General features: G+C 36.7%; 4 protein-coding genes and 2 long non-coding RNA genes across 7 annotated transcripts in view; 3 read left to right on the forward strand and 3 right to left on the reverse strand.

The window, feature by feature from the left end:
• LOC107221472 (27 kDa glycoprotein) lies at positions 1-5383 on the reverse strand. The gene is made up of 5 exons (XM_015660508.2): positions 5355-5383; positions 1606-1649; positions 897-1367; positions 522-717; positions 1-413 (listed from the first exon to the last, which is right to left on the reverse strand). Exons 1-5 carry the CDS (start codon positions 5366-5368, stop codon positions 251-253), a joined length of 888 nt encoding a protein of 295 aa, XP_015515994.2. The 5' UTR covers positions 5369-5383; the 3' UTR covers positions 1-250.
• LOC107220066 (vacuolar protein sorting-associated protein 33B) lies at positions 4577-8129 on the forward strand. 2 transcript variants are annotated; one of them, XM_046736108.1, is made up of 7 exons: positions 4577-4592; positions 5612-5879; positions 5964-6175; positions 6288-6794; positions 7032-7262; positions 7327-7652; positions 7800-8129. In XM_046736108.1, exons 2-7 carry the CDS (start codon positions 5722-5724, stop codon positions 8061-8063), a joined length of 1698 nt encoding a protein of 565 aa, XP_046592064.1. In that variant the 5' UTR covers positions 4577-4592; positions 5612-5721; the 3' UTR covers positions 8064-8129. The 2 variants fall into 2 exon arrangements, with proteins under 2 accessions (XP_046592064.1, XP_015514014.1); XM_015658528.2 differs by lacking the exon at positions 4577-4592 and adding an exon at positions 5391-5492.
• Positions 6547-13737, reverse strand: LOC124293803. The gene is made up of 2 exons (XR_006903648.1): positions 13606-13737; positions 6547-6610 (listed from the first exon to the last, which is right to left on the reverse strand). It is a non-coding gene; the product is annotated as an uncharacterized LOC124293803 (long non-coding RNA).
• LOC107220144 (GTP-binding protein Di-Ras2) lies at positions 8772-17652 on the forward strand. Its single transcript, XM_015658641.2, has 3 exons — positions 8772-9601; positions 12174-12392; positions 13069-17652. Exons 1-3 carry the CDS (start codon positions 9464-9466, stop codon positions 13300-13302), a joined length of 591 nt encoding a protein of 196 aa, XP_015514127.1. The 5' UTR covers positions 8772-9463; the 3' UTR covers positions 13303-17652.
• Positions 17446-20820, reverse strand: part of LOC124293804 — a 16744-nt gene continuing 13369 nt past the window's right edge. The window contains exon 3 of the long non-coding RNA XR_006903649.1: positions 17446-17573. This is a non-coding gene — a long non-coding RNA (uncharacterized LOC124293804). The remainder of the gene's footprint in view (positions 17574-20820) is intronic.
• The window catches only part of LOC107216458 (doublesex- and mab-3-related transcription factor A2-like), a 4197-nt gene continuing 2849 nt past the window's right edge, over positions 19473-20820 (forward strand). Inside the window, exons 1-2 of the mRNA XM_015657434.2 lie at positions 19473-19893; positions 20333-20534. Coding sequence (XP_015512920.1) covers positions 20334-20534 — 201 coding nt within the window. The 5' untranslated portion in view covers positions 19473-19893; position 20333. The remainder of the gene's footprint in view (positions 19894-20332; positions 20535-20820) is intronic.

Consider the following 20820-nt stretch of genomic DNA (forward strand, 5'->3'; position numbering starts at 1 on the left):
TTAGTTTACAGAATAGATTTATTACATATTCGCGTACATTTGACATGTACTATTTATGCAGTTTTATTTGACAACGTTACATAATCTGACATCAGTGTTTTAGACTGAACAGTGTACATGAATCAGTAAGTATTTCTCCCATCACTATTTCAGGTAGGACTGACGATAAATTAGCAATATTGATAAGAATAATATGAACTGTTGCCGGTATATCATTTTGTTTGTTTCATTGGGTCATGTGGTCTTACATTTACAGAGCGTTCGTAGCCAGTGCTTCGTGTGCTTTGAGTACCGCTGCGCAGCCTGATTCTTTCTTGATAATGTTAAAGATAGAATTTATGAAGTTCGAAGGAGTCCTTTGCGCGCACTCGTTCAACTGTCCGACGACACAGTTTTGCATAGTTTGGAGGTCACTATTGATAGAGAGAATAATTCATTATCAATTTAGGTGTTTATCGAAGGCATGTAAACATCCCTACCAAGAATATCCGTCAGGTTCGAAACATGCGGTTTTCATTTACCTGCAATCTTCTTGATCTACGGCGAATTCTGGAAGATCGAATGGTTTTGGAATTATGGCACTGGGGCTACCAGTAATGGCCTCACTGGATTCAGTGGATTCAACGGATTCAGCGAAAGTTGAATTGATGTGCAAACAAGCTCGAATACCCTCAGTTTTTTCCTCGAGACATTCGATTCCACCAGTTTGGAAAAATCCTATACAAAATTGAAAATGCCACGCTCGCGTTAAATACTGAGTGAGTTGTTTCCACTAAATGTGCAGGTATTTCACCCGTTTATAGACACAACTGCACACATGTATAAGTTTGGAGGCGGTATGAGAATGTGATTGACTCAATGGATAATATTTTACCCGTATTGCGGAAGTCATTTACCTAAGAGTTGACTTCCATCGTTCTCGCAAACAAATTCGATTAATGGAAACGAAACGTTTAGTAGAATTTCGACAACTTGGCGTTCCTCTAAGTCCAAACAAGGTTTGATCGCATCTACGCCTAGGGTCGTCCAACCTTTCAAAATCAGGATGGAGCCGCAAATCGATTTAAATTCATCTTCCTCCTCAGAGCTCGAATCACCAGAAACGTCTGATTCAATGCTGTTGTCCGTTGAATTTATTACGGACTCAATTGTATTCTGCAAGTTTGTCAAGCCTTGAACGGCAGTATCGTACGCGGTGGGTCCACCATTCTTGTTGCACTTTGCCTTTACAAGTTCTTCATCATACTCGTCACTATCGTCTTCACTGAGAGGGTTGACCTTCACCTTCCCAAGAAGCTCTACGTAGGTCTGTTTTGCGGGAGGCTTCTGCGGTTCGTCCGCTTGAGCGACGCCCGAAATCAGAATTCCTGTTGCAGAAACGGGCATGCACAAGAATGAGTCGTGTAAAAATTGCAAGTACACTCTACCGGACGACTTTCATCCGGCTCTTGGAAGGGAAAAAATCAGTCGAGAAATTTTCATGCTTTTCATTGATCCAAATTTCTCGAACTCAAACTCAAAGAAAGCCAAAAAATACACCTCACGTCTCGGTCATGGCCTAGATACTCGTATTGTGGAAAGGTTTAATATGATAAAGTAACTTACCAGCGACCAAAAAAAACCCGAAAGCGACGAGGATCTTCATTTCGCTGAAAAGCAGTAAAACTGTGATCAACTAATGTGACGTTTTGCTTCTTCGTCGATCTAATTCCAGTTAACGTGTGAATTTCAGTTAGAGATCAACTGCCTTTTATACAAGATATTTTTTTTCACCCATAGCCTGATCGTTGCCCTCCGACTGTCAATGCCATCTTGGTTGCTGATGTAAACATAATTAATAATATCTCCAAACCTGACTGGTTTCAATAGCTGACCTGAAATATACGCCGATAATTTCAAAAAACAAATACCAAACACGTATCTTCTCTATCTGCTGACTGGGTCAAAAACTACTGCTGATTCTCTCTTAAAAACATCGATTTTTCTAGATTTTTCAACATTGTCATAAATTTTATTGATCGAATCAATTCGACATTACATCCACTATCAATAGACGATAATATACTTGCGTCCCTCATGTGTTGAGGGTAAACTTTAAGGGCGGTTCTTACACCTGAAACGGCTGAATTAGCACGTTCAAGAAATATATCTCTAATGTTTTGCAACGTAGGTACTACAACATCGGTGAGATGCACCTTGGGTATTTTCGTTCAACAGTGTAGCTATATACACCATTTTTTAAGCGTGTGTATCTTTAGGTGATTAATTTGATCGGAATTGAACATTCGTTCTCATAAAAAATATTTCTGAAGATTATTTTCACGATAAGTTTTTAGCTATACTCTTAGTCGCCAGTATTTATTTTACCCCACGTGTTTGGAATATTTATGTATAGAATTTTTCCATCGTTATCAATCTAGTAAAAAATGTTTTGATAGCAACAAGTCTAACGTACAGTACGACAAACATCATCTCTATTATGTAATATGGTGAACTAATTAGAGGGTCTGAATAATAAGTGCAATCTATATTGATAAACTTGAGACCTGCATTTTTTCTATCATCACTTATGTAAACATATTTATACCGTGTATAATATTTCAGATGGTTTCATCTAAAACAGGCATTCAAGATGTAAATGGCATTTTGTATTCAACATTCTAAATGTTCTCAAAGTAACCATTTACATTCACCAATTTAATTTACATTTTTGAAAGTATATTCCATTTCTCATTTCAAATGTATCTACATATAATATTGAAGCATTTTACATTTTGTCTTTTTAGCAATCTACCACGCATCCGATTCATGCACTTCGGTCTTTTCTTTTGACATCATATCAAATAACTTATTGTTGGTCCAATTCAGGTTCCAAGGTATCTCCGCGACGGTGGCGTAATAACACAACCGATATTTCGCCGAATCTGAAAGCTATAATTCTTAATTACAAAATTCCATCACAATGCTAAAAAATAAACGCGCACTCATGCAGCCAATTAACGAGCCACGATATCGTACGTGTTACCAATTGTAAAGAAAACGTGGGGACTGCGACAACAGTTTACGATTACGGGTCGATTAATACGTGAAATGAACGGATAAATTAATAGATATTAGAATAGATTAACTAATCATTGATCACTTGTGATGCGAATTACTTATAAGTATTGCTCCCAATTTTATTCATATTTCAAATTCATTAGCTTACAATGTAGGAGGTCATATACTTCGAGAACCTTATACCCTCGAGTGACCGTGACATTTGATTTGAGATTTCATAGTAAGTATAATCAGCATATTATACCATTTGCGTCCGGAGTTGTGTGTATATATGTATATGAGGGTATCCCTTTTTAGGGTGTTGAAGATTTTTTTTCTTGTGCACCTCCCAAAACGACTTTAAACAATTCAAAAACAATTATGTGAGTTTTTCAGATTTTTATTCCATCTTTAACTTGTGCCTACAAGAGGGTGGATTTCCATCCATTCAAAATATACGTGTTTTGGACACATTCTCAGCATATATTTTATTGTAAGAGAAATAATTACGTTCAAAAAAATCTATAACTGCGAGGTTTTAGTGGACATTAGGGTTACTATCTGAGAAAAAATTCGCACCATGCAATCTCGTGCATATATTATATATATATATTTAATATGCAAATTGCACGTCCTGTAAATGGAAAAAAGTCACATTTCGAGCGTATGAATTTTTTCTCATATAGTAGTACTAATGCCTACTAAAACCTCGCAGTTATAGATTTTTTTGGAACATTATTACTCTTACAATAAAATGTATGCTGAGAATGTGTCCGAAACACGTGTATTTCAAATGGAGACATTCGCCCTTATATATGGATACGGGTTAAAGTTGAGATGAAAATGTGAAAAAATTGCAGAATTATTTGTGAATTATTCAAGTTTGTTTGAGGGACACGCAAAAAAATAAATTATTATTATAATTATATATAATTAATAAATGTCAACACTCTAAATAAGGGACACCCTTATGTACATGTTTCAATACGGTCCATCGAAAAGTCCGTACTTTCCTTATTTTCCTTTAACTTTCATTATTCACTCGTGATTATGTACAATATACGTACTTGAATAATTAAACATCTGAATACTTGCATGTAATTCGTTTATGTTTGCCATTATAGAGAAAGTGTAAATCTGTGTTTTCAATGAGTGAGTGACAATGAAAGTTTATTTCTGAACGTTTACAGGTCTACGTGATACGTAATGTTACATCAATAAGGATGAACATTGACCAGTGGACATATTTTAAAATAGTATGTACTTTAGAATGTCATGGTTCGTGCCTATTATAGATTGCAAGGTTAGTGAGATATTGTCGCATATGTGCGTAATTCGGATGGTTATAGCATCGTACTAGCGTTGGGTCAACCTTATCTTGACTGCGATCACGATCATACCGTCGTTAATGAAATGCTCATAGTATCAACATCTAGCAATAAAAGCAACGATTCAAGCTCTCCGACATATACATTGTATAAATTAACTACAGTATCAATTATGATTTATATTAATTAGGCAATAAAATTCCTGATGGAATCTGTCCTCACAAGGTAAGCATATATTTTTGAGCGCTTAGTTTTTTTTTAGATACCTACTTCAACGTTACAATACTAACGTTCGTAAATTACATCAAGCTTTCTCGAGTGGTGATTACCTCATGCATTTCTTTTAAGCATTACTGAATTGTTTATGATATGATACATTGGAAGGTTCCTGACATTAATCTTTTGATAAAGCTGCATGTGCTTAATGTGGATATTGTTACAGACAATCAGTATATGGACTCATATCCCAAATCATAGTACATACTGATTTATCACTTTTCCGGTAACGGAAACGGAGTTGTCATTTGTCATTGTCATGCCAAGACTCGATACGATGTATTTTTTTACAATTTTTCAGAATTTTATTCCAACTTACGATATGCCCAATGTCAAGAGTACGCTATCGTTAAAAATAGCGTATACAACACAAAAAACATGTCAGTTGAATTTCGCGGCTTCATTGTCCTTCACCACAGAAAATCAAGCAGAACTCTTTGGTCAGTCCTTTCCTTACGTCACCTTACGTATCTCGCCGTTTTCGGATAAATTGAGGGTGCGTTCCGAAATTAGCTGCCAGTGCTGTCAACAACCATCTATTTCTTTTCCACTGCCGAATTCGAGGGTAGCTCTGTTTTTGTCTTAGGGAGGTTTTAACACTACTAGCTAATTTTGGAACGCACCCGCAGTTGATGTGTAAAAATCAGTGGTCAGAATACAGAGTTTCCAGAACGCAGTCACGTGACTGATTTATTACTCATGAAAACTCACCGTCTTTCCCCCATAGAGAATAATACCTCTATGCTTGTCCCACTTGATGCCTTTGCGTTCGAAGCCTTAACCTATAAATGTGGGGTTAGGATATGTTAACGTTTATCGTTAGTTTATTAAAAAAAGATTTCAGCCTAGGTAAAATAAATTTCTAACGACAGAAACATGCTTCAATGAGAGATCACTTTAACGAAATCGTAAATCGCGATTAAGGCTCTTATTCCAACTACGAATGATGTCTATACTTTAATATTCAGGTAACTCGGCATTGCGAAGTTGTCCTTGTTAATTGGGCATCAGAATAAATTCAAATTAGAAAAGGGCACCCGTTAGAACTAGGTAACAACACTATAGCGGTTCTGAGAGAATGGACATCACATTGGATGATCGCTTAGATACTCTGCAGCAGATAAGTCAGCGAAAGCTTGTTGATATGTTGGACAATGTATCAGGAAAAAAAGACTTAATTATTGAGCCCAAGTTAATGAAAACTCTTGAGTGTTTTATAGGTGTTACAGCTCTCAGGTTTGTTAGTTTGTGTACGGACAATCGACACTGATGTGCTGATTGATAAAGTGTGTATCCTAATTAGTGTTCTCATCGTTTTAGGCGGTATGGAGTTGATAAAATCTTTAAACTTGAGGAGGGGCTTAAAGCATCCAACACCCAGCGCATATTTCTAGTATCCGGTGATCTAATCGCTTGCAAGAGAGTTCTTAACCAGATACACGCCGAGTTTTCCCAAAACCGCGGACTCTCGCATCATTTGCTAGTCGTTCCGCGTATTCCGGCTGCTTTGGAACTGTTGGTAGAAGAAGAAGGTGGAGATCAGTATTGTTGAAAGCACAGACTTTCGTTATATTTCAAAGTTTTAACACTTCAGACTTTCATTCATTCCGAACATACTGAGCCCAATATTTCTCATATCCGCAGGCCTCCATGAGCTGGTTAAACTTCGTTCACTGTCCTGGGAATTCATTAGATCTGATGGCAATGTGTTATCACTGGAAACCCGGATGTACGCTGATTTGTATTATCACAGAGATACGAGCCTCTTGCCTGCCATTGCAAAGAACTTGTGGTCGCTACATATGATCGTAGGTCGACCTAAGGTCACCTTGTGTCTTGGCAAATATAGTAAAATAGTTTTGAAAATGACAGAATCAATGGAGGAGTATTTTTCGTCCCAAAATCCCGCCAGCCAGTGTGGTTGCATGATATTAATGGACAGAGCCCATGACTTACCGTCTGCTCTTCTCACCCCTGTTACATATTTGGGCTTAATGGGAGAAATTTTGGAAATTAAGGCTGGCACTGCATACTCAAAGGGCTCCCAGACCAAATTAAATCCAAAGACTGATCAGGTGTACGGGGAAGTTAGAGACAGACACTTTAGTCACGTTTTTCCATACCTTCGTGATAAGGCAAAGCTGCTAAAGTGTAAGATGCATTTTACGCAATACTTTATTATAATTATCAAGTATTTACAATATTATTTACATCTATTTACAATTAGATTGGCTCGAGACTTTCAAACATACTGCTGCAATGTTATTTAGTTCACAGTTTGCAAACCCTTTCGACCATTTACAATCTGCTTCAGTTGAGCGTCAAGTGGACAGTGTAAATTTGAGTAGAATGCAGCTGGTTTTTTAAAATTGAACATCGTATTTACAGCGGAGCAAGAAGCTACTCAAACTATGCAGCTGGCAGAAATGAAACGCTATGTCGCAACCAGGCTCTCGAAAGTGACAGAAGCCAAGAGACAGCTGGGGTTTCACATTGCTGCATGTGAGACAATAGTTGGAGAGCTCGGAGCAGCTTTTGAAGCTTTGCAGTCAGTTGAAAAGTCAATACTTGAGTGTCGCAGGAGAAAGGAGTGTTTAGAATACATCGAAACAAACATAGGTAGCATTGAGCTCGTTTTTTGAGGCAATAAGATCGACTTGGACTTCCACATTCTCATTTTCAGATAAGCATCCTCTGCGCAGCCTCAGGCTGCTCGCATTGCTGTCTGTCGTTAGTGACGGAGTAACCCAAAGTGAAGTGAAACCGATTCAGACGGCTTACCTACATGCTCACGGTTATCAAAATATCCCCATGTTCTGGAAGATGGAACAGGCAGGACTTATCGCTTACCGAACCGATAACGTTCTCCAAAAACTTCCCAAGTGGAGCAGCGAATGGGCTACTGCTGCCCAAAGACTAAAACAACTCCCAAATCACACGAAACCTCTAGATCTGAAGTCTCCGACATGCTCGAGCTATGTTTTTGGCGGCTCCTATATTCCGACAATAGTTAGTGATCCATGATATACGGCTTTATTTACATATTTTTAAATTTCAGAATATACCTTTATTCCCTTCAATACTCTCCAGTATCTCGATTAAAGTTACTCGAATCTTCGACGGTTGAAGAAAACTCATTCATTTCCTTATTTTCAGGCACAGCTGACAAGGTTTATTCTCAATCAAGAAACCGACACGAAAAGTTTGAACTACTTACACAGTTTGCCGGATTTCACGTTAACCGGGCAACAGGAAGCCGTGCAAACGGGGCCCGTGATCATTTGCATTGTCGGTGGAATTACGTACGGAGAAATAGCGGCTTGCAGGCTGATAGAACAGTCAACCGGAAGCCGTTTCGTATTTGCGTCGGACACGATCTTCACGGGAAATCAACTTCTCGAAAGCATTAAGAATATCTAAGTATAGAATACATCTTACAGTTGCGCTGTATCGTCGAATAAAATTAGGGTTTTTTTTTTTTTTGGACATATATGGCTAATGAATTTGACGTATCAATCGGAGTCATAAAAAATCGTCGATTACTTTCATATAATAAGGCCATGAGTTTTTCGTACAGACGGGTATTAATTGTATTCGGTTGATACTACAACCGCGCCCACGTGTTTTCAGCGCAGGTACACGCATGTAACAGTCTGTGTACGTGGGGCATGAATCGAGGATCAGAATGCGCGTCTCTATGCGGCATATAAGATACGATGTCAACGTATAATAATAGCCGGCATTCGGACGAAACGGTTATTGATTTTTCTCGTTAGTTCTATCGTAGTGCGCATATGCACGTGCCTCCTACTCGAACGAAGGGAGTGATCAACCCGGTCGGCGGGAGGGACAAGAGGGTGCAGCCGTTACATTCGGTTAGCAAAATTGATTGTCAATAATCGAGTTTTGCTGGATAAAATTCAACGCCATCGAATCGCCCTGTAATAAGTAATTTGCGTAACAATAAAACCGGCGATAAGATCGTATCCGATTGTAATTATACAGTGAGAACACACACACGGGGACGTCGTTCGCACTTTATTCTCCTGCGCACGTCCGTTTCGAAGCCGTCGTTTATGCTCCGTCGATAGACAGCTAGGGAGGAAATAAACGAAAGACAAAGCCGGCGGGTTACCGTTCAACGAATTAAACCTGCAATAGTAATCATATAAACCGAAGTGTGTTTGTCGTGTCGGGGTGTTTATAGCCGCGAATTACTGGGAGAATTTGGCGGTAAATAAAATTATATCCTTAATTTTGTTCGGCAGTATCGCGCATTCATCCCCATCAGTCGTGCCTCGTTTATTCGGGTATAATTGAAAAAAGAAATAAGGGTGTAAAAAAAGGCGCGAGGATCAATTGCTGCAAGTATTATTTCATCACATATGCGTTACTTTATCTACGAAACGCGCCCAACACACGTCCGTTATCCGTATATATATAATAAATTTTTGTCCGCATACAGAAAGTGTGAATGAACGAGCGCCGTGACGTACCTGCATCGATCGATTTGCCTTAAAATAACCGCGGCGTGTTTTGAACCCTGCCAATCGCACTGCATGTATACATAATTCGCGTCATAGCTACGTCGCTGAATCGGGGTTGAGGCAGGTCCTTCTCACTCGAAAACCCTGGGCTACGACGCCGCCGGCGAAGAGGATAAGGAAGGCCGGCTTCTCGCCCACCTCGAGACCGGTCGCAGGGACTTCGGAGGGCTTGAAGGGTGCGCACGAGGAGCCGCCACTCGGTCGGCTCAAGTAAAACACCCTAAAGCGACCCCGTTCGCCGGGGGTTAATCCGTCACGACGGCCGATGTCAGGATGCCGGAGCAAAGCAACGACTACAGGGTCGTCGTCTTCGGGGCCGGTGGGGTCGGCAAGAGTTCCTTAGTATTGCGCTTTGTCAAGGGGACATTCCGCGAGTCCTACATACCCACCATCGAGGACACCTACAGACAGGTATGTATTATTAGAATAATTCAACGCCGCTGCAGTTGCCATTTTCCTGCTCTTTCGGAAAGTAATACTAAATACAGTATATATTAGGGTAGTTCATTTTTTACCTTTTTCTAAGGTGCTACTCGAAAAATTTGTGACGAATACCGAAAAAAAAAACACAACTGTCGTAAAACCTGGAGGAAGTAGAAAAATATTTAGATGTCGCTACCAATTATTGTAATATTTTATTTTTATTTTTATGTCTACACCTTACGGACTTTCAAATATACATTAGTTTATTTTTTTCGAATCGTTGTCGAATTGATCATTGTTCGTAAAAATCAGCATTGAAAACAAAACAGGGACGTTAAGGTGTAGTGATATTATTCTTTCGGTAGCAAAAACTGTTGTCAAAATTTCTCCGAGATGATTAATCTTTCGGTTCAAAGACGATAACAGCCAACTGCGGAATTGTTAGGTGTAGTTTGCTGTTGATTGGTGAACGATTAATTGGTCCACAATACAAAGAAAAAAAAACAAACTAATATATATTTGCCAGTGTCTACACGTAAAAATAAATAAAAAATATTACAATAATTCGTAGTAACCTCGAAATATTTTCCTACCTTCTCCAGATTTGATCATAATTTCTTTTTTCAGTATTTGTCACAAATTTTTCGAGTGGCATCTTAAAAAAAAAATTTTTTAAACCAACCTCCCTAATGTAAATGCATTATATTTGTATCAAACAATATGGAGGTAGCGGAAAGAGCGTTGTCATTGTTGCATATTACACTGTTTCACAGCGATAGATAGAATAGATATAGATATTCAACCAATACATAAAATCGAATCGAACAATTTGAAATTCGCAAGAGATTTTTAGATTTTACTTAACATCGAAGATACTGAAAATGTTTAACCGCGGTCGGTTTCTTCAATTTTTGTTGTTTGTAAGTCTAACAATTGATTAAGGCATGGTCGAGTAAAGGACAAATGAGAAATCATTTTTTAGTAAAAAACATCGATGCGTTTAATGTTACAGTTCGATTTATCGTATTTCTTACTCGATGAAAATTATTTGGAACACAGCTAGTATTCCAGATTTTCACGAGCTTCAAGTTAGTAACATTACTTTAACGAAATATTGGACAAAAAACAAAGAACCATTTTCCAATTTTAGAGTGACTCAATGAGCTGGATTTTTTAAATGTGAGAGAGACTTTCTTCATTATACGGTTTTCTGAATTTCAAACAGTTAAAAATTTGCGAAATAACGGTTTTTCTCAATATACATCCTGCATCGTAACGTTACTAACTTCAACGTGATATATTTTCCCATTATCATAGCTTAATATGAAATGACCGTAGTTCGGAGTTTCTTTCGAATATTCCTTCTTATTTACCACTTTCGATCAAACATATTTCAATTTTTATACCAATACCGCCTAGGAATGATCGTTCAATTTCTTCCATACGTATTCTTCGGTTTTTCCACATCGCATATAAACAGAGACGAAAATCGAATTGATCGTTTTATGACAATACTTTCAAAAATGTGCACATCTAGTATAGAATCGATATAGATCGTCGTACCATTTGCAATAAAGGCCCAAGATCCATCTGTCGGCTAAATTGTATCCCATCCAAGCGTAATTTAACCGTATTACGTAATTTACGACTATTTGCACGGCTGACCTGACAAAAACCTTTACTACCGCTGGCTGGCGATGACGGCTTTTCTAATATCTCTGCTTCTTTATCGTTGTACGGTTCACGGATTCAAAGTGTGACTATAAATTATAATTATCATGGCCTTAAGGTTATTTTTTTGTCTATTCAGCAAGTCGGCGAACGGTGTAGGAAATAATTAGGAATAGGTATAGATGTATAGCTGATATCATCGTGATTCAAGTTTGTAGAAACACTTCTCTTTTTATAAAAAGTCTCATGCCCCTATTTCGCAAAGATTTATACTCGTATCTTGAATTGCCATATGGTACCACGTTGACTTGTCTGAACTGAATTGATAACGGCCTGTACAGTCGTAGTTTTCTTTTTTTTCATTTTTGTTTCTAGATCTTTTCTTTTCCAAGTATATACCAAAAGTAGTTAACTCGCAATTATTTTTGATATAAATTTGTGATGGTATGTACATACATAGTAGCGATGTAACGAATATAAATTTTTAAGTATTCGCGAATGCTAATATAGATTTTTAAATCTGGCGCCATTTCTCTGCGGCTAAAAGTTGACAATTGACTGACTGCACCATGCAAGTCGCACGCGCCGCTTGCATCTTATTTCGGAAATTGCCGACCTGATCCGAACCGAGCCGATTGCTTGTTTGATTATTTAACGACAAATTGATAACGGAAACATATTGATCTAGAGGTTAAAGTGCGATTCAAACGTGAAGACAAACTTTCTTAATAAACGTTCATTATGAAACCAATGTTTTTGTCTTATTTGATCACATTCGCAAAATATTCGCACGATTTTTGCGAATTAATGAGTGTGAAGATGATTGATAACGATTCAATGAAATAAGATGGAAAAATGAAATATTTCTTCTTTTCTCTTCTATTTACAGGTGATAAGCTGCAACAAAAACATTTGCACGTTACAAATCACAGACACGACTGGATCCCATCAGTTTCCAGCAATGCAGCGGCTCTCCATAAGCAAAGGTCACGCCTTCATCCTCGTTTACTCAGTTTGCTCGAGGCAAAGTCTAGAAGAGCTTCGACCAATCTGGGCAGTGATCCGGGAGCTCAAGGGTCAAGACGTATCTCAGATACCGATTATGCTGGTGAGTATGTTTGATGCGACATATGATTGCTCTGATCGCTAGGAATTCGCATCGATTGGGGCGGGGTTGAAGTTCCAAATTTAAAAAGTTCCGGAAGCGCTTAATTCCGAATTATTTGCTGGCGAAACTTGACGTAAAGAAATCAAACTCTGAAGAAACAACAAAGTTTCGAATGGTCGGAAACCCGACGCCTCAAAGTTCTAAAATGCAAGCTTCCGAATATTCAAGTGAAGACGGGGCAAAATTCCGAGAAATAAAAATATACTCACACAGTGTAGTTTACTCAACGAGTGGTTGTCAAAAATCAGAAAAAATGAAAATCCGAATGACCAGGATGCCGAACGTAAAAATATGGAAAATCTAAAACAAAGAGAGATCAAAGTGGTGAAATTTCACCAAGTCAGAAATTCACAGAACTGAAAATCTTCGATCACCCAGAATTTCGACGTTTCATATAGATCAAAATTCTCATTTTCGCATTTTCGAAAGTTTGACCTTTCGGAACTTTGAGGATCGGATTTCGGACCATTCGAAACTTTGATGTTTCGTCAAAGTTCGATTTCTTTACTTTAGCGCTTTCGGAACCTTTCAAGTTCGGAATTTCTACCCCGCTCCCATCGATTCATTTCCAAAAAATGTAACGGTATCTTTTCTTCACCCTCTTCTAAAATATCAGGTGGGAAACAAGTGCGACGAGAGTCCGTCGGTCCGCGAGGTGTCGATGAGCGAGGGCGCAGCAGAGGCGGCAAATTGGGGTTGCGGCTTCCTCGAGACCTCGGCGAAGACGAATCACAACGTGAACGCGCTCTTCCGAGACTTGTTGACATTGGAGAAAAATCGCACGGTATCCCTGCAGCCGGTTCAAAGCAACAACGCGATAAGCCTTAAGGAGAAATGTGCCGTTATGTAATTAAGTTGTAAGTCGCATTACAATGATAATACGCAAACGGTAAACACAACCGCCATGCGTACGTGTGTGTCTGTGTGTGTAAAACACGACGCAACACAGAGATGAGCCCTGCGATTCACCCCCGGATCATCGGTTATCCCCCAGCTGTTTTCTCCTCTTCTGAAAGATTTATTCCTGTATAAATTATTTCATTTATCCTGCGGATTTACATAACACTTAGAATGTCGCGAACCCCGCGACTAATTGTAAGCAGCGAATAAATATAGTCTAGGTTGAGGTAGGTTCTCGACTTCATAGGCATACCCGATATGAATTATGCATGGGCTACCGTGTATACCGTGTATCATATCTTTTACAAACTATGTAGATATTCGATCACGTGCCGGAGTTGTATGCGGAAAACGTATTCGCTGACAGAGCATATAAGAAAAGTACCTATCGGTGACGATAAGTGGAGACGACGACGTTTCCTTGTACTTCGTTAATTAGAACTTGCGGTTTATTCTCAAATTACAAATAATCCTGTCGTTGACTAACTTTTCTTTTTCACAACTGCAAGATATATTTCATTCCTGTAATTTGATGAATAAAAATTATTTGCGGGGGTGTGAATGTGGGGCGAAGGATATACGTGAATGAAATGAAGAAAGAACGCGACTACGTGAATATTTATATAAAATGTTATGCGTATATGAATTACGTGACAGTAATCGGTAGGATAAGAAAAAACCACAATAATAAATAATAGTAATAATAATAATGATACTATCAGTAACAATAGTGATAATAATATATAAGGTAATGGGACATATAATACAGTAGGTCACTCGACATATTACGTAATATTTAATTATATCGTACTTAATTATGTTATAAATAAAATACGGGGTTGTATGAACTTACATGTAACTAGAAACTATCCGACCCAGGTTTAGGCAAATATTGTTACAATTTCTTTCATGAATTATTAATTATTGTGATCTCCGCGTTTTTGATCTGACTAATCGATTTCTTATTAATAATCCCTCAACATTGAATTAATATCCTTTTTTTTTCTTCAAAAAACTACTCAACAACTCGCGTATTGGGATCCAACATATGATCTTGTTGACTTAATTTTGTAACATCAAGTTGACGTGTTTTGAAAAATGTGACTAAAAATTATCATTACAATTAAATTCGATTTCTAGCTCGAGTAGTGTGTTATGCATATTTTCCACCGCCAAATGGCGCCAATTCCGATATTTTGCATCTCACCATTTTCTAAATTATATTTCTCGAGTAAATAATTTATCGGTGTATTATAGAATAATCGATATTATAACACGTAGCATAGTCAAATTCAGAGACGACGACACAATTGGATGCGGGTAAATTATCATACATGCGTGTCGCGTGATAAAAATTTCGTAGTTCTTCTAATTACTACTAGACGACGAATTCTATTTAACCTGAGAGGTAAAAAAAAAAACAAAATAATAATAATAATTCCAATCGGAAACACTGCATCATTCGGGTTTAATAATTTATAACGTTAAACGTAGTAATGCATTTTACCCTTGGTCATTTTGGAGGAAAAACCCGCTGTAAAGTTTGAGCGTAAACACTTGCTCTTGTCTGTAATTGTAGTTGATATATATATTTATCTAGCGTGACGTTATAAAAAAAAAAGGATAAACAAATAAGCAAAAACAGCGATTATAACAGCGACGCAATTTTTTCCAGTAAATTGCAGTAAGAAGATTAAAAAATTGTTACAAGATTGGTTTTTGTTGAATAGTTGTAAGGTTTTTGTATAATAAATAACGCGCTATTAGGAGTTTCTTATATAATTATATAAACTACGTAAATAATAATATTATTAGTATCAATAATAAAATAGTATAAATATAGTTTATGTATTACGTCATAGAATAGAAATTTATAAAATACGTAATTACTACTTATATTTTAAACGCCATTCGAACGCAATAGAAGTATGTAATACACGTATATAGAGCGAATTAGCAGAGTGCAGTATAGAGTCTTGAATAGAGCACTGTACCTATAAATACGGACTTAGCGGGCTGTTACGGATATTTAAAAAATTTACAATCTCTATCTTATGCAGTTATTATAGTTTATAAACTAGTCGCGAAGAGCTGATGTGCGGTTATACTAGTCGCTGTATTACACATACACGAAGGTTTACGTAACATGTGGCTTATAAGTGTCTGTTAGGTTTCTCATCGTTTTCTCGTATGTATATATTATATATATTATGTATATTATATAGATCAACGTGATTTTTTAAATCTATATTATATATGTATAATATTATACATGGCGTAAGATATTTTTAAAGAGCGGACTTCACACATAACGCGATTGAGGTTTATTTTTTATCAATTGCTGCGCTGTATCTACGCTTTGATTCTTTGAAGAACAATTTTTTTTTCTTTGTCCATCTTGACTTCTTACCTGCATAAAATGTTGTTGCATAACTATAATGTACGCATGTACTTGCTGCAATCAAAACTGAAACATGCGCGCGATGTCTTCTACGTGGGTATAGCTGCATATTTGAATTCCTGAATTTATTAACAAAGACGAACTCGTTATATTACATATTGTTGTTGTAATATCAGTTCTTTCCGAAATTTACAAACGATGCTATCATATCTTATTACACGTATAGGTATAGTTCTTTATATATACATACAACGTATATTATGTTATATTATACACGAACTCTCAGTGAAAACAACATTTTCAACTTTCATTATTTCTTCATACGTGTTGCACACTTTTTCAACCATATTTGTATGATTATATATTTTATACAGTATACGCGGCCTACAACGTCTATAGAGTCGATAATTTCTATCCGCCGAATGTTGAACTATAATAGTTATTATGAGAACAAGCGAAGGAAATGAAGAAGGAAAAAGATAGAGAATCAACGATAAAACATAGAGCGAAACAAAAATGAATTTAAAAACAAAATACGACGATTTAATATCTATTACATACATTCATAGATATGATAAATTATACCTTACAAATATAACGCAATTACACGTCGCTAAAGAATGGATTTTAATCACTATATGATACTATTATAGCAAATTAACGAGTAATACATATCTGATAATATTCCGTACCCATTGTTTGGTACCTGCGTGTGCCATTGTACAATTATTGTATTTACTATACCAAATGCACAAAAGAATTAAGAGAACAAAAGAGAAGGGGCACCAGAATTCCGAAGAAACGATGAGGGTGAAGATAAGAATGAAAATGAGTTGCACATGCCAAGAATGAAATTAATTTAAAATATACAGATGTTCTGATCTCGGGGCCAATTGAGAGTAAGGAGATGACGTGAAAAAAAAAAATATATATATATATATATATATTCTCGACATATCCAAGGGAGGACCTGCACTACGATATACATATAATATATGCATAGGTATGGAAAATCGCGGGCGCGTTAAATCTGTAATGCCTATATAACTATATACAAATTATTATTATACCTATAAATTCACGTTATCAATATATATTTATACATAATATGAGTAATTGTATTATTATTTTATAAATGGTTTCTTTCCAAGATTATTTATATATGTATTCAGTTTATCGTTAATCTGTGCATACATATAATAGTTACAATATCTGTGTATTATATTATTTCCTCAAACTCAATGCATTAGCATTAATATACTGGATCGTTTCGCGGAAATGTAGCATCAACAATTTGGCGCAAGCAGGGCAAATAGACGCCTGCGTTTATGCAATTCAAAATGGTATAACGAAATCCGCCTAAATTTATGCAATTCAGGGTGCATTTCACACAAATGTACTTCAGGTTGCATATATGTAGGCGGATCCCACCCCCTTGTTAAATTGCTTGTACCTGTGACATTTCCACGAAAATACGAAGTAACCTGGTATCGGTGTGTATATTTATGTTACGGACTCTTGTGCACATCCTCTCCTCATCTTCACGGTATTTTTATAAAATTCGAGCTGTGCTGCACATCGTATAACCCCCCCCCGGCCCGGACTCGGTAGCGATTATCCCGTTGATTGCTCCGATATCTGAAAAATATCATTTCCGCTCGAACAACATGAAACGAATATACATAGAATATACACAATGCTGAAGCATCACCGTTAAAGACCGTCACGCACGCACGTGCGAGGCATTGGTACGAAACCTGAAGGAAATTTATATCTCATAGTTGAAAGATTATAAGAACCTTGTTATTGTGAACAGATAGCTGCTGAATATAGTGGAGGTGAAAAATAATGAAAACGATAAAAAAAAGGAAAAAAAAAAATAATAAACGAATAAATAAACAATTCTATGATCGCATCACTGTATTAATATTATATTATAATATAAACACAAATTGTTGACGCATATATTATCAATTGTTTCTTGAACATAGTACATACCTATACAATATAGTACAACTCTTACCTTATTGTACGACGCGCGAAATTTTCAAAGCACAGAGAATTTATCGAAAAATATATGTAAGGTGTAGAAATTACAGTATGATTATACCTATATATGTATGTAGAAATTTTAATTGCACTCGGTTATTCGTGCACTTGACAAACAGTAATTTGAGAAGAATAAATAGAAAAAAATAAAAAATTTAATAATAACTAAATGAAAACATAATATAGCGGAGAAATAGAACATGGGAAAACTATTCAGTGGTGAAATGGAATAAATTGTTGAAGAAAGAAAAAAACAACAATTGTATACTATAAATATTTCCCTCTCTCGATCGTTAAGGACGATTTTTTTTTTACATTAACCCCGGGTATACGAGCGTGTGATTTATTTATTTATTTTTTTTTTCTTGTACATACATTTAATTATATATTTATATGGATTTGTACATATTATAATGAACATGCATAGTATGCTCGTTTATTTAACGTTGATTTACCTCGGAACGCGATCCATCTGCGAAAAGTGATGTAACAACATCGAAGAAAAGTAAAAGTTTATAATTAAATGACTATCGTTACAATGCTTTCCGACACATATCGATATATCATGGTGTTAGAAAATACGTTATACATACATGCATACATGCGTATAATTTTGTTCGACGAAACCGTAAACTCACGTATTTTGGATGAACACATATTATGTAATTATAATTATGTAAGATATAAAGTTTTTTAAAAAAAATTTTGTAACGGCGATTAAATTTTCTATATATTTTGACTGTTATTCCTCATGAGAAATTGTAATGTGTTAAATGATGATATGATATAATACGATTGTGAATCGCAGTGGGATTACATATTACATAATATATTCTCATGAATTCGATGTTATGCGCTGTTTGAATCAACTTATAATATATGATACATGTATAATAACTATACTTATGCTGCTTTACTTTTTCGACATTTATGCTCGTTATGTATTATAATTTTGCATTGGCGTGATATAGTATAGGTATATCAATGGGTATACGTATATGTATTATGTAGAGGTATACACAAGGTTTGAATATTATATCAACTATGTAACTAAAATATATATATGCAGGTACATATACGGTTGAAAAATTAACATTTATGTGTACCTCATGTGTCTCTCTTAATCTTGCATCGTAAATTTTATCGCATACTGCAGGTGTTTTTGAAAAGTTTTTTAACAAAAATTACTGTATATTTCTCTAAGTTATAACGAATAGGAAGAAAACGTAACGAAGACAAAGCGCTCACTATTACCGCATTATCACGTATTGAGAATAATATACATAGTAGAATTGAAGAAACACATATCACTATAAAAAATCGATATACATATACATAAATGTATATTATATATTCTAGTACATTCCATACACAAATGTAAAGATTGAGCCTCACATGAAGTTTGACCACTTATACCCATACATATACCTATTATATAATATAAATAAATAAATCTATTACACTAGAAAAATTCACTTATATAAATACACAAATATATTAAACTATTACGGATTGTTATTCGCCACGTTCTGTACCGTTGTAAAGTACTCACATTATATAATAACGTATTATCTTGGTTCTTGGCAAAATCTTTATTTCACCATTCTTTAATTTCCCGTACAGTAATTCGAAAAGCTGCACAAGCTTTAATAACGAAGAGGAAGTTGATAATAGTCGCAAAATCGAAAAAGTAGTGGCGGTGACATAGCCCGTGACGCTGGATACCGGAGGGATGGACCAGAACATATGGGAGGAAGTGAAGGTAAACAAGCCGGAGCCAATCCGCCTGCGAAAGGGTGGTCCGCCTGGGGATTCCCCCAGACTTTTGATTGCCGCGGGAAAAACGGCGGGACGAACCAGACAAGGATTGGTGGAATTCTCTGGGAGTTCGGTGGAGGTATCGAAAATTGCACGCGCAGGATCGGCTGCTCCGACACCACCGTGATGATACCCTCGGATTTAACCTAATGCCGTCGAGTCAAGCGGCGGAAGCTGAAAGTCGAAGAACAGACCGAAATATTTAGTATAACGTATAGATCTTTCATTTGGTTACCGAAGGTCTGGCATACGATACTCATTTTCGAGAGTGCTGTGAGTACGAAAGTTTGTCGCCTTTTTTCCATCTGTATAATTGTCGATCTCTTACAACTAATGCAGTGAATATAAAGTCTGACTGTAGAACGAAAAGAAACTACAAACATTTACCAAAGTGTACGTAACGATGTGCGCATTTTTGAGTCAGACGATTTTCGTTTTCGATACAAATCCCTGAGAATTTAACATTATTCAAGCAATTTAGAGTTAGTCTTTGAAATTTTTACGATCTTTGCGAAGTGTTGCTATTTATTTTCAAATATGTCAGTTGATCGAGATTTTTTTTTCGAACACTCAGATTCTCACACATGAATTTCGATTGAAGATGATTTGTTCTGAAATTTGATTATGAAAAGGGGCCGACCGTTACGAGTTTTGATTTAGCAGGATTCGTCTGCTTGTTGAAAATTGAAAATTTGTTTTCTTTAATTCACAGAATGCTCCGTGGCAAGACGAAACGTCTTGACGAAGAGACGCGCGATTCCGACAGCAAGCAGAGGAGACCCAAATGCGCCCGGTGTAGAAATCACGGGCTGATATCCTGGCTGCGGGGTCACAAACGTGAATGTCGTTATCGGGAGTGCGTGTGTCCAAAATGCGCCTTAATTGCCGAAAGGCAACGAGTGATGGCTGCCCAGGTATTTCGCTTTTCCCTTCTCTGCCTTATAAGTACAACGTCAGCGTTTGCTTGCTAGCGGATTCTGCAGTTTTTTTTGCCTTCATTGCAAAAATCGGACAGCCGATTGGACATTTTATGTTGATTCCTTTAGAAATTTTCCATCCCATTTAAAAATAGGAGAGTCGTGTGTACGCGATAAAGCTATGAAAGCGTCTGAAGAGCTTGTCGGAAAGTTGAGAGTTGAATCCATTAAGCGCGGTGTAGCATTTCGTAGGAATATTACACTGCGCGTCAGTCAGGGGTTT

The sequence above is a fragment of the Neodiprion lecontei genome, chromosome 4, assembly GCF_021901455.1.
Source record: "Neodiprion lecontei isolate iyNeoLeco1 chromosome 4, iyNeoLeco1.1, whole genome shotgun sequence".
Classification (NCBI taxonomy): domain Eukaryota; kingdom Metazoa; phylum Arthropoda; class Insecta; order Hymenoptera; family Diprionidae; genus Neodiprion; species Neodiprion lecontei.